The sequence below is a fragment of the Rhinolophus sinicus genome, linkage group LG01, assembly GCF_036562045.2.
Source record: "Rhinolophus sinicus isolate RSC01 linkage group LG01, ASM3656204v1, whole genome shotgun sequence".
NCBI classification, from domain to species: Eukaryota; Metazoa; Chordata; class Mammalia; order Chiroptera; family Rhinolophidae; genus Rhinolophus; species Rhinolophus sinicus.
Window position 1 is genome coordinate 170,387,979 of NC_133751.1, and position 19,174 is coordinate 170,407,152.

General features: G+C 37.0%; 1 protein-coding gene and 1 pseudogene across 1 annotated transcript in view; one reads left to right on the forward strand and one right to left on the reverse strand.

The window, feature by feature from the left end:
* Positions 1–11,386, reverse strand: part of COL5A2 (collagen type V alpha 2 chain) — a 134,367-nt gene extending 122,981 nt beyond the window's left edge. Inside the window, exon 1 of the mRNA XM_019740756.2 lies at positions 11,089–11,386. Within this exon, the coding sequence (XP_019596315.1) occupies positions 11,089–11,185 (97 nt within the window). The 5' untranslated portion in view covers positions 11,186–11,386. The remainder of the gene's footprint in view (positions 1–11,088) is intronic.
* Positions 11,387–15,631: 4,245 nt separating this feature from the next.
* Positions 15,632–16,141, forward strand: LOC141567852 (large ribosomal subunit protein uL11 pseudogene; annotated as a pseudogene).
* Positions 16,142–19,174: the final 3,033 nt, after the last annotated feature.

Consider the following 19,174-nt stretch of genomic DNA (forward strand, 5'->3'; position numbering starts at 1 on the left):
AGGTCATGCGCCTTAGCTTGGAGCCTTACATTTTAGTGTATTTCAATGCGGTTATCTGAGCCACCTGTTAACGGGAATCCTTGCATACCAACAGAGAACGCATGTACCCATGCTCTTAAGCCTTCCATACAATGCACAATCGTAGGGTTCTAGCCTGAAGAGATTCAAAAGTCCTCTTCAAAAACAGTGGGAATTTAGTAGGCAAATTTCCCTTTTGATTATACTTAGGGAACTTTCAGTTTCTATTAGAATGGATTCGAAGTAATTCTAAGATTTTCTTGATTGTCCCACCGTGGACAAGGACAGAATGTCCACAACTGTTTCGTCTGCCTACTCACAGAATCCATATGGTACTGGGGTTTCCACCCAGAGCAATGATGTCAGCTGATTCTGATGGCAAGGGAATATTGAAGAAAAGATCGTAAAAGGCAAATTACCATATAATGAGCTCGAATTACAAGGGAGTAATATTATTAAAACTGTACATTAGAATACTAACTAGAAGGGCATGTGTTTGGTATAAGTTCCCTATGGAATAGGAAAGAAGAGGACACCAACAAGTAAGTTTTGATAGGAAATTGAGCAAGAAGAAAAAGCCTGTAATTTAAAGCAAAATTTAGGAAGGCGACATCCAAATGGAGCTGCAGTGTGAGACCTGATTCTCATGCAGAATACTGAATGCCTGTCCTTGAAATAGAAAAGAGGTTGAAAGCATACTTTAAAATAAAAAATATTTTATTTCAAAAATAAAGTTCTATGTTTCAAAGCTGTTTTCCTAGAACTGGGTCTGTTCATCCACCTAGGACTTTAGTACCATTGCATCCATGGTACAGACGTAGAAAGGACACAAGTTTGTTCAGGTGAGTGTATCTTTGGCAAGTTTATGAAACGTATTTATATGCTGAATATACCAAAATATCATGAAAAGAGTAATTTAATTATAATTTAAAAATACAAACTTAATTTTATTACATCATCCCCCATGTACTTAAACACTACTAATGTAACTTTGTATTCCCTGATTTATAGCTATGGAACTAATTCTGTTTCAGTTTTGTCTCATTCTCTACATAAAGACATCACCTCTCTTATAAAACATTAAAACAAATCGATTCTAAGTACACTGAAATCTTCCCAGGCTAATGAGAATGTCATTGGTTCAGGAAATTATTAATTGTTTCTCAGCAAAATCCAGTTCAGTTTTACTATGCATAAGAGAGAAAAAAATAAAAGCACAAACACATGCCTAATCTAACCAGTAGAGATGAAGACTTAAGTGGAAAAAGGGAAAGATTGGAGAAAGAAGTGAGATTTTTTTATGAATGCTCAGAAAGACATAACACTTGGAGCAACTTAAGCCTTGAACACAAGCTCCCTAAGAGAATGTTCAGTTGTTCCTCTTCATTGGCCCCAAGTCTCTTCTTTTTTTTCCAGTACAAACTCATGTAAAAGGAAATTCTTGTATTAGAATCACTTATTTGCCCTGGAATAGCCAGTGCCCTTCTGCCCTCTCAAAAGAAAGTACAAGCCTTCTTTATGAAACTTCAGAGGTTTTGTGTTTGTAGTCAAAGACCAGAAAATTGCAAACTTATTTTTTTACATTTTATCTTCCTATGACAACCAGTTCAATTCACTGTCCACCAATCCATCCTATCAGAAATTCTAGCTAATCTTTTAGCACTAAGATGAGAAATATGATGTCCTGAATTAAACTGTAACTTAACCATTTCTTTAATATAAAGCTCTGGGAAAAATGATTAAGGAAAGATTTGAAAATACTTCCAAACTAGCATAAATGAATCTAATAGGTTCTTCTACCTCAGGAGCAAATAATAAGCATATAACTGCTATCTAAGGTCAATGAAAATATTTAATCTCTACAAATACATTGTATTTGCTATGGAAACCATCCATATTTTTAGACTTTCATAATAAAATCTAAAGCTGATGGCCACAGAACCACCATATTAAGTAGCAAAGATTTAATTCAAGGAATTCATAGCTACAAATTATCTGGTAAAATTCCATGTGCATACCTCCTTCCAAGTCAAACCTATCATTTTGCTGAAGTTTGAAAAACTGAGAAGAAAAGTGCAGTAAAGTAAGGAAAGTCTGAGTATGAATCATATGCCTACATCCTACATCAGTTTCTGCTTTCTGGGGTCAATTTCACAAGACTCTCCTGTGAGTAAGTAAAGGGAGTGAAGAAACCGGCAGCTTTTGAAAAAATGAAGAGACTTGCTGCAAAGTCTGGGAAAAGATGGTCACCCCTCCTACTGTATCCAAATAGTCCTGAGAGCTGCCTCGTAAATCCCTGAGCAGCGAAGCAATTCCTCTCATTCCAAATGCAACCCAGAGCAATGCAGTGTGGAAAGTAAGCTTCCAATTTTTATTGGAGACTTTTATGACTATCATATTTTCAGAAAGTAAACTCTGAGACAGAGCTGTTAGACAGGCATGTGGTAGCACTGGGGCATGGAATGGATCCTGCTTGGCTTGCTCACATACTGGGAACAATTGCAGAGAAGGAAATGTGTGTGGTGGTGTGAAACAGGAGAGGGGGGAGTGATGTTTCAAATCACATGGCCATTAGAAAGTCTCCAATGGAAAGAGGTTTTAGTTTCTTCTGTTTTTTCCAGTAGTAAATCTACACAAAGAGACAATACAATAAAACTCTTCTATTTGAATAATAAACTCTTTTAATAGGCTTAAAATATAGCCCATTTAGTATTTGATAAAAATATTGATGTATTGTCAAAATGACCAGAATGTAGATAAAATTTGCATTTTAAGTTTCACACTAAACTTTAATCTCTTTGAGAGCAAAAATTGTTCATTTTTTTTCATAACATCTAAGGTTTTGGTTTTCAGAATCACCTTAAAAGCATTTATTATTATTACCATATTATTAAACAGTAATGGAGTAATAATATCAACGATAGTTTGATGAGGTCCTACTAGTGGTTAAGAGCCATACTACTATGCAGGTGATTTGTATACAAGATAGTCTTCATGATAATTATTTAAGGTAGATATTATTATTTCAATGTTATAGATAAAGAAGCAAAGAAAAAAACAAGAAAATTGCCCAAGAATATGCAAATATAATTTGCAAAACCTGAATTTAAAATCAACTCATACTTGAATGAATAAATGGTGGATTTCTTTAGATTTTTTAATATTTTAAAAATAAAATTCTCTTAGCATAAAGGCATGGAATCACTATTACATACCTAATACATAAAATAAATTCATGACATGGAGGGGAACCTGGAAAGTAGAGATAAAAAAAAAAGGAAAAGTGTGTGTGTGTGTGTGTGTGTGTATAGTGGGAGTATAGTGTGTGTGTACTGTGTGTGTGTAGTAAGGAATAACTCCTTATTTTGAGGTAAAGAATGACAGCTGATGTGACAGAAATTCTAGAAATGGGCCAGAGCATGGAAGGTCTTGTATGCCATGCTCAGGAGCTTGCACATCATTTTTTCTTCAAGTTCTGGGAGTCAATCAAGGTTTTAAGGAAGGTAATGACATGATTGGAATTTAGTTATATATCAAAATGGCAACAGAGGGAATCTATATGAGTATACGTCAGGTGGGAAGTGGCCAGCTAGGAGGCAAGGAGATGAATTTATATGTTATTGCAACAATCCAGGGATTAGTGCAATAATGATAATGAGAGCCAGAACTTAAGTATTTGTAGTAGAGAGGGAAAAGTATATTTGAAAAATATTTAATAGGTTAAATGATAGAATTTCATAACTGACTGGAATTTTGCTTGAATAATCAGGTATGGTGATGTTGCCATTAACTGATATAAGGACTACATAAGATGATCCTGTCTTGGAGGGAAAATGAGTTGAGTTTTGGATACACTGAATTTGAAGTGGTATGGCCCATCCAGTGGGAAGTTGGGCATTCCGAGGTTCATATGGAAGGTTGGGGTTGGAGAGAGAGATTTGAAAATTATCAGTATTTAGGTGTAGGGCAAAGCCTGGGGAGTGAATATGATTCCTAGATGATCTAGGAAGAGAATATACAGAGAGGACCCTTGAACTAAATCCTGTGAGAAAATAAAGTGCTAAAGGATATAGGAGGAAGAAGAGCCCATGAAGCTGACAGAGAAAGATCAGGTAGGTAGAGGGAGAACCTTCAGAGAGTAGCCTTTCAAAAAAGCTGAATTGATCAGTGATATTAAATAAAGGAGAAAGGCCTAATACCCTGTTTCCCCGAAAATAAGACCTAGCCAGACAATCAGCTCTAATGCATCTTTTGGAGCAAAAATTAATATAAGACCCAGTATTACATTATATTGTATTGTATTGTATTATACGACCCGGTCTTACAGTAAAATAAGATCGGGTCTTATATTAATTCTTGCTCCAAAAGATGCACGAGAGCTGATTGTCCGGCTAGGTCTTATTTTCGGGGAAACACAGTAAGAGGTGAAAGGAGCCCACTGGAACATCACACATGTCAGTCCTTCTCTTACTAGACTGCCTTAAATAGAACGGAGGGGCAAAAATCAGAGTGCAGTGGGATGAGTGAGGGCATGGAGGCAGAAAGAAAACGATGCTGCTCCTTTAAAGCAAATGGGCTAAGAAGAAAGAGAGGGTGGGAGCCAGACAGGCCCTGAGAGAGAGCTGAGCTTGTTTGCGGGCTAAGGGGAAAGAGCTCACAGAAAGGAAGTAGTTGAAGTTATGGAAAAGAGAGCATGTCTGATGTAGCAGTTCCCCTAGGAAATGGAGAATGAACGAAATACAGAAGAACCAATCCGGAAGGTCCTTCAAAACAAATTCAATGATTTGGTGAAAGTCAAACATAGACCACTAAGGTTTGTATCTGTGATGACTGAAATTGGATTGTAATATCACTTTCTGTGTCTCATTTAAGTGCTCTAAAAGTACCTTCGGGTAACGTTTCCAAATGATCCTCCTCAGAGTCTCATTGGATTGACAGGCGTGTGTACAATTTCCCCAATTTCAGAGGAGGACTCAAAAGTTCAGTGAAGTTAAAGGACTCTCTTCAGGTTGCAAAACTGCTAAATAGCAGAGATGGACTAAGACCCAGGTGTTCTTCCAGTGATGGCTGGACTTGAGCTTACTTCACTTATTCAAGTTTGTATACTACAACAAGGCTATGATGCTTGTAGTGAGCAATGTTTCCACCAAGAATACAGTCTGTTGTCATATTGAAACTGAATTTATAATTCTGATTGAGCAGACACCGAAAAAAAAAGGAAAAGAAAAAAAAGAACAGGACTATCTTTATTCCTTCCTAGATTTAAACTTTAAAAAAGAACATACAAACATTTTTTAGTTTGAACATTACACAAGAAAGCTGTAGAGACAAACTTCCATTTATATATTAATATTAATTTATTAATAGTGTTAACATTACTATCTTCTCTGTAGAAATCAACATGCGAGTAAAGAAAATCTTGTGCTATTATAATTTCCATAATACATTGTTCTGTAGCAAATATATTCAGTACAAAATGAAACAACCTTGATTTCTTTCAAAGGGTTAACTTTTAAACATAATAAAATAAAAACACTAAGGCCACCAATATGGTCACAATTTTAAGGCAAAATTTTCCATAGGGTACACTTACCTCCCCCATGCAAATGCCAAGAGTAGATACTCTTTTAAATACTGAACACAACAGCTCAACAGTGTTACATGAAATTGAGATGAAATATACATGAAATTTACGTGGAAAGAAAATTAGAGGAAAACTCACTTGTCAATATCTTCCTAACAATTCCATTTTCTTATATAAAAACTTGTGCTTGCCCAAATTTATATAATAAATCAATTAATAACAATTTTTATTTTTACCCTAACATTATTATATCTATCATATGTAAATCTAAACTTTTCAATGTTGTGATCCAAGAGCAAATAACACTAAGTCACTGATCCATTTTTAAATATTTTATGAATTCCATATAAGGCCAAGTGATGATGCATAAATTACCCTTGAGGTAGGAGCAAACTGTTTGATTAAAAAAAGATTTCATTCTGTGGCCACAGATTAACATGACTCCAATCTTCTAAGTCCCAGATCCTCAAAACAAAGTTTTCTCTTTCTGTTTTTACCTCATAACCTGAATTATGTGCATTTCTAGAATGATCAGCACAATGAATTTCAGGGCTGCAGTGATAGTGCTAAGGGTGTGAGCAGCAGGAAGTAAAAGCAAGAAGAGAAAATGAAAACTACATATTCACCTAGAAATAGGATTTTATAACTTGTGTCCTTTGTATGGAATGATTCACCCACCCCACCAAGAGGAGGAATTGCACCTTGATTTTTCCAGAAATGATAGTGAATTTGTAACTGTTTATGGAAAACTTTAATTAGGTAGCCTTACAAGTGAAAGGAATAACTAGAAAAGCAAATTATTATCAAAGTCACAGTATATAGCCTTGGAACAAGAGGCCAACTGGTCTACATCAAGATCAAAAGCATGTTAGGCAGAGATTTAATACAGTGGTTCACCAATATAAGTCAGTATCACCTACAAAGTTTCCCAAATCCCATTCAAACCGACTAAATTGGGATATTTGGAAAAGAAGGAACCTAGAATCTATATTAGTAACCAGCTCTTCAAGTGGTTCATTATACAGCCTGCTTAATACTTATTTGTCGATTGCTTACCAACTAACCTAAAGAATCAGGGTCAAAACACAATATACATTGTGTTTGTCAATATAAAGCATTCACTATACCTATCGGTCTACCAATCTATATACATGCATATACATATATATATATATATATATATATATATATATATATATATCACACACATATATGTATGTATATGTGTGTGTGTATATATATACACATACATATATATGTACACAATGTATATATATGTGTGTACTCTTCAAAATAATATATGCATACATATGTATGCATATATATGTGTATATATATCTTCACTTTAGTTTGGATAAAAATTATAAGTACTTCTAAATTTATCTGAAGAGAATAAGGAAACAAAGAATTGCTAACTAACATTTAAGAGCCATCCAGTGTTCTTGGCTTCGTAGTCTACTCAGAAGTGAATAATAACCAGGGTAGATCTGCTCACTCAACTATATTTTTTTGTCCACTGAAACCAGAAGATCTATTCCATTGAAAGTGGCCGACACTTATGCTTAGTGTGGTCGGGACTATAGTTGCCCCCTGATAGCTATTCTCCCTTTTACATTCTTCATAACAAAGGTAACCCTGCTTAGTAAAGAACATTGCTTGGGCCACCCAGCTGAAAGACCACATTTCCTAGTTGCCCCTGTAGCTTTGTGTGTCCATATAACTAAATTATGGCCAACTATAAGTAAGTTGAAATGGTATAAAGATTTAAAAATCTCCATTAACCACAGCCTTTGTCTCCAGTCCTCTATACAGATGCCTAGAAAGTAAATGCAATGGCTGGAGCTTCAGCAGTCATCTAGTACCATAATATCAGGATTTTACCCCGGGATATGAGAGTAGAGAGCTATAAGAGACTAAATCCCTGATGACTTTGGGGAGCCAATATACCAGTCTTTCGCCACCTAACTAAAAGCTTCTTTCATATAAAAAAAAAAAACACCTTCTCTTTGTTTGTTTAAACTACTGCATTCTGCTATGCGCAGCTGAACCTAGATTAAAAGTTTGCATGTACTACATGATCGAAAGTACCTTATCATTTGTCAATATTAAGAGTTTAAAATAATTTATGAGTGAACAAATATCTTAAGCTATGTGTTCCTATTCTCTACCTCTTTTAAAACGATCCCATCCAAGTACTGCTGAGTGTTAAGCATCCACTTCTTCATATTTGTATTTTAATGATGAAATAAATGGCAGACATAGTATATAATAAAAATGCAGGAGACCATGATATAGAAAGGATTATGAGCCTCTCATCTCCTAGTAATGAGAAGTTGGCTTGGGTCCAGGATATCAGTGTAGGGTTGCAATAGGAGGGTTGCAAATTTACGGTCCATGAGCCAGACTTGGCACTCAGATATATTGTATTTGGCTTATGCAATGCTTTCTGAAAATGTTAGTTTCAAATGCCTTAAAGTGGGTATGCATCTTCGGTTCTCCACAGGTCCATCAACACTTGTTGGGGCATTAAGACTCTCTTGCTTTTCTTGCTTATGTTGTCTGCCTGGCCTCTGAAAAGCATTGACATTTATAGTCTCTGGAAATAAAATGGTACATTTCTGCACCTTCCCTTCCCTCCACTGCTCCTCTGTTGAAATCAATGATTGATAACAAAGATTATTTTCTAAGAGTAAGTATATCCACTTCTAACAACAAGAACATATAGGTGCTATATAGGTGTTAGACCTTTATTTAGGAATATAAAAATTACTATAAATGGACTAGTGCTTTCTCCTACAAAAACAGAAATGGAGCCTTTCAAAGCATCCCCTACCACACACACACACACACACACACACACACACCACACACAAAACTCATGAAAAGCAATTTTGTCACCTTAACGCTGATTTCTGGTACTTAGTTTCATCTAAGGTTAGCCCAACTCCCAAACTTTCTCCTTTCAGTTCCCACAAAATTAAACAATCAATTCAATTCTTAAAATGTTGTGAGAAGTAGTAATGATTTTGGCCTAAAAGGCCTAAAACTTTATTTACTTCCTTTAATCTCATTACTCATAAGCATTTCTATCAGGGAAGCACTATACTTATGTTTTATATTTCCAGTAAATAACCACAGTCAAATAAAGAAAAAATATATACCTTGAAGTCTTAAAAAGAAAAAAAAACTTTGTAAATATGTACTTAGATGTGATAACAGGCCTCTACATTTCCAAGGGGTCATATTTGTACACAAAGTCAGTATCATATTATATGACTTAGTTATAGCTAAAGTTGGGGAAAAAGTACTTGTTTTGCAAGTATGCCAAAGCATCTACCTAAGTTTACTCTTCCTCAAAGCTAAAATCACATGGAGTTTCAAAATTCTGACACTGTTATTAAACTTCTGACAAGCCTGAACAGGGAAATAAAGTATTGACAAATATCCATACAATATAAATTAAACCAAAATATGTACAATAAGTAAATGCAATACAAGTTAGGTAGCTCTGAATTCTGAAATTCTTTCCTGTATTACCTTTAATTAGGGCCATAACTACTTTCTTTTGCTATTGAAATTTATCACATATATTCTCTTAGTTTGAGTTATAAAATAGAGGAATTTATTTTTTGCAATATGTATGCAAGTGATTGCTTTTTCTGTAAAATCTGATATTTGGAATTCCAGTTTCTGTACTAGTTGGTTTTATTGGGGGGAGAGAAGTTGGTATGGAGTAGGGGACATGTTTGCACCAAGCATCACATTCCTAACATTTATGTAAATTAGTATTGAGAAAAAATAAACTCTGACCATTTTTCAGAAACAAACTACAGAATAATTACAACTATTTGAGAAAACCTTTTAACATATAGCCTATTCCATAACTATGAAACATACCTTCAGTTTATTCACATGTTCAAGTATTTTCATACATTATAAAATTATTTATTTTAAAATATATTAACAAGGAAAATTGTAGTAATTAAGTTTTAAATTAAAGTTGGTTATTTGGGGAGGGAGGGAAGTCAACTGTTCCTTTTATAATCAGAGTTTCTATTTGTATTGTAATTTTCTGTATTTCCCCCCCTTTCCTGACTTCTACTTCCTATTCAATTATCTTCCCACCCTTCCAAACAATGAATGTTTTTCTCACCATTATAAAGCAACTCCATAGTTTTAACTGTTATAAATTACTTGATTTTTACAACAAAAAGTAACATAAAGAGTTCCAAGGTTTTAGAAAGTGCCCCCTCTATGGGACTCTGGACAGACTGTTGGGTATTCATCCAAATTTTTATTTTCACTCTTTACATAATTTTTAGAACTTGTAGTCTCTATATTAATTTTATAAACATCATCAGAGCAAAACCACAGAGAAGCAGGTATTAAAATACACATACACACACACACAAATATATATGTAAAATCAGTAACAAAAGTTTAATACATGTGCTTAGTTTTAAAAGCTCAAGTTTGATGTTAAATAGTTATGAAAATCTATAAGGACCTATTATAAAAGAGTACGTGTCTGTATTTGAAATTTCAGCCCTGGAGAGTAAGAATTTAATAATCAGTGGAACAAATTTAAATATTTTCTTATATTCTATAGCAGCCATGCATTTTTGCTTAACCACACTGTATCACCCAACCCTAACATATGCAAATTGCAAAGGGAAAAAAAAATTAGTAACCAGGCAAGATTTGTCTTAAATAAAAAGAAACTTGCATCTAAAGGATAATGTCCATACATATACTCAGTGATACATAAATTATATATAAGGCATGCCGATTTCCTGCCTTCCACCATCCAACAGGGAACCATCACTGTCCTGATAATCAAGTCAGTAGGGTGGGAAAATACCACTGTTTAAGAAATCTGGCTCCAATCAGCCCCTGTCCATGGAGAAATAAAGGAGACTGTCTCTCAGGAAGCAAAAGCGATTTTAAGATCACAAATGCAAATGGAAAGAAGTGAAAAGTCTGTAAAGAGAAAAGAATAAGGAGCCAAAGACAAAGAAAAATCAGTTATCAGACTGGCTACAGAGGTTTTTCTAAACAAAGAATTTTATGAAGCAGCTGAAGTTCCGTACAAAAAAAGACTCCACCCTACCCAGCTTCTGCTGCGACTTTTCCTCGCTCTGAAAAACCAGCCCACAGAACAGAACTCCTCTAACTGAAAGCGCCTTTAGTGCTCCGTTTTAAGCATTCTTCTTTTCTTTTAAACTTCCAACTCTCTAGATTCAGGCAAAAGGACTTATCCTAGGTTTCCCCAGAAATATTCAGTAGTGTACTCTGCCCAGGGCAGATGGAGAAGCTGCGAACTTACAAACATCCCTATTGTCTTCTAAGCCGTTCCCAGGTGCTGTCAGCCCCCTGCTCAACTTCAAACCAGAAGCTCCTCTTCACGCTCTTCCTGCGGCTTAACATTCCACCTATTTCCCAAACCTAGTAATAAACACCACAAGCAAAGCAAAAGGCCAACTCACCATCCTCGTCTTCTTCCTGGGCTTTTATTGAGACAAATTGCACTAATAAAACAGTAAGAATGAGGAGAGGTCTTGCTTCCACCCAGTTTGCCATCATGTCTAAATATTAGACATGTGGGTCCTCTTGGGAGTGAAAAGTAGATTCTAAGGTTATTGTAGCACCATGAAGTCAACTGCGGGCTCTTCTTTCAGCACCAGCCCCAGGGCAGCCTCTGCAAACCCCCTTTTTCAGCACCAGCTCCGGCACAGACTGCGAAAACTTTTTTCAAGCGATGCAGCTTTAAATAGGAAGAATGCTGCCTCCACTTCTTTTCCTGCCCCTTTTCAGCTTGTTCAGGCTCATAACCATCCAGTGTCTGCCAAGCAACGGTCTGATTGATGGTAAACAACCAAATCAGAACACACGCCTCTGTGCCTTAAACTGTCCCTATTTCATTTATGTTTTAAACATAAATGGAGCTTAATCACAGAAACAAACATTTATTTCTCCTCTTTTATTTCATTTAAAAAGCCTGTTAGAAGGAATGAGTCTTTATCCTCCCCTCCCTAACCTTTCCCCCAGACACACACCCCTTAACTTTTTCCCTATAAGCTGAAAAAGACATTAGGGAAGAAATACAGCCTTTTAGCCTAGTTTTTGGCATCTAGAAAATTCAGGACTCTTGTCCACCTTAAACTCTCAAAGGATCAAATTTTAACCCATTCTTTTGACTAAAGAGGAACTATTCATGTCCCCCTGACAGATTCTGTTTCTTTCCCCCGATTCTGGAAGGAGACTATTAAAACTGTGCTCAGGTAAAACCCAGGTGAAGAAATTGTTTTACACAAATAAATGTGTAGTGTGTCATACTTCGAATTAAGACCCTCTCCTTGTGTCTCCATCTCTCTTGTAAGGAGGACACATCTTCAGATCCCAGAGAGTTTTATTATGTAGAAAGCAGTCTTCTCTACTAGTGTAAAGGAACAGGAAGTACACTGCCTTTGGGTGCAGAAAGCTTTGCTTCAAACACCAGCTCTGCCACTCAGCAATTTTGTAAACACAAAGTCCTTTATCTCTGTGCACTCCAATTTTCTCATCTGAGTAAAGGGCTTTGCCCTGACCAGTGTACAGGTTTCAGGGACACTAAAATGAGTAATATATTATTAACTAAGTTCCAAATTGCAAAGAGCTACATAAAAGTAGATAGTGGTGTTATTATCCCTAAACCAGCTTTTCGGGGAATATGGTAGTCCCAGTTGCACATGCCATTTAAGAGCAATATCCATGAACTTTTGTCCCACATTCACACTTGCCAAGATTTTAATGACCTCAGAGCATTCTACATAATCTAATACATTTGCTACCTTGAGTCCACCTAAAATCAGAATTGCTGTTCTATACAATACAGGGGAGTCAAGTGTTGATAGTTACCTGCAAGGAGCAGGTACTCTGCACTGTGCTAAGCACTGAGAGGGCGAGGATGACACCAAAGTGAAAGGCATGCCCACTGCTTTCAAGGAACACATGTAGACGCTAAGAAAATAAGCATGAAACAGAGAAATCAAAGCCCCCGCATATATTGTGAGATGTATTGAGCTCAGTGGAAATTCAGAGAAAGGAAAAGAATATAGGGTGAGATTAGGTTAAGTAATGCATTATTACCACTTTCCTTAATAGAAGAAATCCAAGAGGCTTTGAATTCTAGCTTTGAAATTAGTATCTCTGGAGAAGTATTCCAGAAGAGATCAGCTTTCCAAGTAAGCAGCTCTAACCCCATACCTCTCATTTTCACTTAGACACGTCTCATTTCAATTCCTTCTGTCACCACCACACTGTTCCCCAGGGGTGGTGGCCTGCTCCCATTAAAATGAATGGGCTAAGTAAGGATCAAAAATTACCCTTCTACTAATTTTTTCTAGAATACCTAAAAGAACAGCACTTGAAAACACCTTGCTAAATATTCAAAAAGAACATCAGGAAAATAAACACAGAGAAAGAAATTATTCTCTAGCATGCCAGACATAAACACCCCAATACCAAAGGTATAACACAATTTTCAGGTACCTTGTGTGGAATCTCACTGAAGTGCACAGACAAAGGGCATTTATGGAGAATCTACATCTCTCAGAAAATGTTCTAGATGCTGAGGATACAAACATAAGATCACAGGATTTGTAGCAGAATCAGTGTACATAAATGCTCAATGCTTGCTCGACCAGTATCTCATGTAGTATCTGTTACTAAAACAGTTATTATCAGCTTATCAATACAGTTATTTTAAATTTAATTGTGAACACAGTCTTTATAAGAAAGATTAAAAACACAAGGCAACCTCTCACAGTTCCCTCCAGTTTCAGGGTCCTCTTTCCAGCTACCAAAAGCTCCTGGTATGACTGGGGAATAGCAAACATTTGCAGGAGAGCTGAGATAAATTATTCTCTCTTGTCCTTGCGAGCTTTGCTACTTGGGCTTTTCCTCTATGTTTTGCTGTAGGATCCGACATTCAATTTGGAAAACAGGTAAATGATGAGGTGTGTCTATCTAATATATGTGGCTGAATTCAGAATAGAGAACTGGACCATTTCTTCATCCTTGAATAACTAATTCCAGGCCTCAGTGCTTGAGTGTGGAGCTCAGAAATCTGTAGCAATTCCAACGAAGCCCATCCCAAGTGTACATATAATAATATGTGCTTAGTGGGAAATTTTTACCAGTCCTATTTTTCACAGCAACCTGGAAAGGTATTTATTATTTTTCTCAAGTCATATATAAGGAATTACAGTTCAAAGCAGTTTACTTGCTCAAGTTTGCTCAGCCAATAAGTGGTAGATTTATGATCCTATTTCAGAGATATCTAACTCCAAACACCTGGTCTCATTGCTTCCAAAGCTCTTAGATTTACCCATAACACCAATACTTCCAACCTCAGAGGAAAAGGTGTCCTCGTGCCCCTTAGGGTTGATCCTTCCCTCTGCACAACACTTTTTTTAAATTATAGTTGACATACAATATTATATCTCTCTGCACTCTTTATCACTTCCCTCTACATTTCCTTCAGGACATTACTCTTTCAGTCTTTTCTCTTTCCTCAAAACATAAATGAACAAAAACGGTTTTCCTTAACTCTATATTTTCTAGTCTTTTCTTCCTTCTACTCCTTCACCTCCCGGTTATACTTCATCTGAATATCAGGATATCACCACCAGACATCAATACCCCTTTGTTGATAAACCCAAAGATCTTTCTTTTTCTCTCTATAGTGTCTGATACTTTTGACTACTCCCTTTTTGCTGAAACTTTCCTCCATGGCTTCCTGGTCCCACATACTCCTCTTACACCCCTTGCTTTTCTGGTCAAATTTCCTTTGCTAATTCCTCTCAGAAAGTTATTGTGCTCACCACTGTTGTATTATCAGCTTTTGTCCCTCCTTGCCCATGTCTTGGGCTATATTCACTATAGATCCCCTGACAGTATTTCTATTTATATGTTAATGACTTCCTCTCAGGGCTTCCCTCCCGAGTTACACTCCTCTATTTCTATGTGCCTGCATTGAAATGAAACTCAGAATCCAAAATGAAATCATTATCTTCCATTGTTCTTTATACTAATTGACACTACCACCATCATCCTCGTCCCAAAGATCAGAAACAGAGAACATTTCTCCTTCTGTCTCAACCCACCTCCACTTGCTCACATAGTCTTGCTGATTTTGTTGTGTATGTGTCACTCAATTACTTCTTTTTTTAAAAAAACTAACTCCAAGTACTTACAAGATATAGTAACATATTTTAAAATAGTATAATAATAATAATAATAATAATGAAAAGGAGGAGAAGAAGGAGAAGAAAAAGAGGATAATTCCTACTTCTTGGTTCTCATCTCCTTTTGCTTTCTTCTTTTGTCTTCAGCCATTGGAAACACAGATTCTCCCAGGCACATAAGTAGTTTCACACCTCAGACTTTTGCTCAGGCTCTGACCTTTGCCTGATATAACTATCTCCCTGGTTTAATTCAGTCCCTCATTCAACAAATCTTTGTTAAGTAAGTACTATTTCTACTCAAGACACTAAGGATATAGCTATGAACAATGCGGACAAGATCCCTGATGCTATGGCACTTACCACCTTGAGTGGACAAACAGCAATAAGCAAGTGAGCAAACAAGGTAATTCCAGACAGTGAAAGGTGATGAAGGAAATAGAGTGTGCTGTTTTAGAGTTGCTCATAAGTCGGTGGTGGGAAGCATGCTACAGATAGGGCCATCAGGATAGACCCATTTAAGGAAGTAATAGTGAACTTGATACCTAAAATTTGAAAAGGATCTATCCCTGGAGACCTGGGGGGAGGGATTTGGGGTGGGGGCGAATAGCATTCCAAGCAGAAGGAACAAACATCTGGTATGAGTGGCCTGGAATGGAGTATTAATTTTCTATGGTTGCCATACAAATTACCACAAATTTGATATTTGGCATAGTCAAAGGGTCTTTTGGTCTTTCAGCTTTCTGCTGAGAGGAGACCAAGGCACAATTTTCTTTGGTTGCCCAGAATCCGGGTTCATGAGACACCAGCCGCCAGCACCATGCAGCAGAAGTTTGATGCCGAGATCAAAGTCGTATACCTGAGATGCACTGGTGGGGAAGTTGGCTTGCCCTTGCCCCTATGATCAGTCCCCTGGGTCTATTTCCAAAATGGTTGGTGATGACATTGCCAAAGCAACTGGTGATTGGAAAGGTCTGAGGATTACAGTGAAACTGACCATTCAGAACAGATAGGCCCAGGTTGAGGTAGTACCTTCTGCCTCTGCCCTGATCATCAAAGCCTTCAAAGAACCACCAAGAGACAGAAAGAAGCAAACAAACAAACAAAACAAACAAACAACATTAAGCATAATTGAAATATCACTTTTGATGAGATTATCAACATTGCCCAACAGAAGCGTAACTGATCTTTAATTAGAGAACTCTCTGGAACCATTCAAGAAATCCTGGGGACTACCGTGTCTGTGAGCTGCAATGTTGCTGGCCGCTACCCTCATGACATCAACAGTGGTGCAAGGGAAGGCCCAGCTAGTTAACAACTACAAAAGAAAATGTTTCAATTAAAGATCATTTGATAACCAAAAGAAAAGAAAAAATACCATAACCTTAATGTATTATTAACTTACAGTTCTGCAGGTCAAAGTCTAAGTTTCACCTGGGCTAAAATCAAGATGTCACAGGGCATCATTCCTTTTTAGAAGTTCTAGGAGAAAATCCATTTCCTGCTTCCTTAAGCTTCTAGAGGTCAGCTAGAGCCACTTCCTCCATCTTGAAAGCCAACAACATAGCATTACTGTGAAACTACTTTTGTAGTCATATTTCTTTCTCTGATCACAGCCAGAAAGGATTTCCCACTCTTAAAGACAAATGTGACTGCATTGGGTCTACCTGAATAATCCAGGATAATTTCCCCCATCTCAAGATCCTTATTCACTTCTGCAAAGTCCTTTTTGACATGTAAGGGTACATGTTCACAGCTTTGGAAGATAAGGGCATAGATATCTTTACAAGGCCATTCTTCCTCCTACCAAAGATAGGAGTAAACTTTAAGTGTGCAAGAGTAGAAAGAAAACCATTATGGCTGCCCTTCCATGATATAAAGTTGGAGACAAGGTCTGTAATTAAAGTCTAATAGGTCATGGGAAGAAGTTTGGATTTTATTTATTTATTTATTTATTTAGTAAATGCAATGAGAATCCAATGAAGAGCTTTAAAACAGAAAAATGACATGCCCTGATTTACTCATTTTTGAAAAATCTGAATGGCTTGTGAGAAATATAGCAAGTCAAGGATGGAAGTGAGGACACCAATAAAGAAGCATTTTTAGTCTGAATGAGAGATGATGGTGGCTTGGACTAGGGAAGTGTGGTGGCAATAGAAAGAAGCAGAGAGATTCAGGTTATATGAGGTCTGACAATAAAGTTCACGAACTCATCCTAGAAAAAGTGCTACATACCTTATTGCTGACTATCACTATGGTCACCTTCGAAGTCCTCCCCTTGGGAAGCTATGCACCCGTGCCAGCACCTAATCTACCCTTCAAAGCGATTTTGGAACTCTTTTTCTGGAATGGCCTTCAGAGTTGTTGTCATATTACTCTGATGCCCTGAATGTCATCAAAATAACCATATTGGAAGACCCTTCCTACTCACCTGATCTGGCCCCCAATGACTACTTTCTTTACCCCAAAATAAAGGAAATATTAAAAGGAAGATATTTTGATGACATTCAGACAGTGCTGTGTGAGCTGGTGCATTGTCCTGATGCAAGAGCTCCTTCGGAACCATTTTTGCACACACCTTTCTCATGCCAAGAGTTTCTGTTAATATTTTCCTAACTGTTTCTCTATCGATGTTTACTTGGTTTGCTATGCTTCTCTCAGTCAGCAGATGATTTTGATGCACAATTCGATGAATTTTTGAAATGTTTTCGTTAGTTCTGCTACTTACTGGCCACCCTGATCTCTCTTCATCAGTGATGCATTCTCTCCCCTCAGAAAAACATTTAATCCATTTGTACACTGCTGTTTTCTTCATGGCTTTTTTCCCATAAACTGGGACTAACATGTCCCTGATTTCATTTCCACTCTTGCAAAGTTTAACAAGAAATTTAATGTTTGTTCATTGCTCTAATTCAAGCTCAGACATTCTCGCGAAGGCACACAAAAACACGCAACAACAATAATGAACGCCCCTCAGCAAGACACCGCCACATGTCAACAGGAACACAGCTGTGAGACACTGATATACCAAGGTTATGAAACCTTACCGAGCTGTTTGTACAGTGCTGCCAATGTAAGCACACGGTGGCAAGTTCGCGACCTTAATTGTCAAACCTTGTGTCAAGTAATGACTAGATCCAGCTTTGGATCTCTAGCTGCACAGTTTTTTCTCTTAGCATGGAGTTGAGGCTCAAAGAAATTATATGATGTTTATTTCCTTAAGTTAAACTCCTTCACTAATTTTTTTTTTACAATAAATGACAATACTGGGAGAATCCTTCAAAACATCTTTAGCGTAATATCTTTTCAAGCAAACAAATATATGAAACAATGAATTTAATTATAAATGCTATCTATATGTAAACTTTAGAAATATAGGTTACCGTTACATAAATATTTATACTAAAATATATATCTTTTGTATATTTAGGCATAATTAGAAATATTTCCTGTCGTGTCCTCCACACGACAATGGTTGTGGGGAGTGAGGAGGACGGTGCAAGTTTAAGAAAAGACAGTAGCCGTGAATAGAGTTTAAGCGGAGCCAAGGGACCTTCAGCCTCAACGACAGGATGCCCCCGAATCGGGCCTACACATTAGCTTTTATTAGTTAGGTGGGGAAGTAAAGGAGATAAAGCTTGTCAATCTCAAAATCTGTGTATCCCATACATCATAATAAGAAACTGATTCAAGCCAATCATACTTGCCTGCAGGCAGCTGAACTATAAGTCTCAGGATGTCTGTACTTCTCTAAGGGACAAAACCTTTATGCATATGAATAGACGGAGAGCACATCATTGAATCACTTCCCTTGCAGGTTGTGGGAAGGAATGCAGCCACAGAGGCAGAGGCTCTTCTTAGCCAGGGGAAGGTGTGGGGGGCTGTGCCCACCTCTATGAACCCCGTGGATTCTCCTGTTGGTCCCTCTTGACTGCGCCTGGCTTGAGTTGTCCCCCCGCCCTGCACCAGGGAATCTTATTCATCATTGGCTAACAAGCCATCTTTCTGTGGCCAAACAGGGAGACATAAGGCGCAAGCACAAAGGTGAAGCAAAGTCCCTGAAAGGACCTGTCGCACAGACTCTCCTTTCTTTAGGGGCAGGTACAAGGAGACAGACGGGTAGGCTGCTGTGTGGCAACAATTTCCTTTTTTGTATTAGAAATTCTTCTTAAAATATAAACTTTCATTTTAATCTGGATATTTATATTTTAGCATAAGTCATATTTTAAGAAAAGTTTGCAATTTTACATTTTTAAAATATTGTCTTCTCTGCAATCAGCAATCACATATAGAAGTTATGAAGAGTCCTGTGAGCCAAAATCATAAATGATCTGATAAATAATGTTGA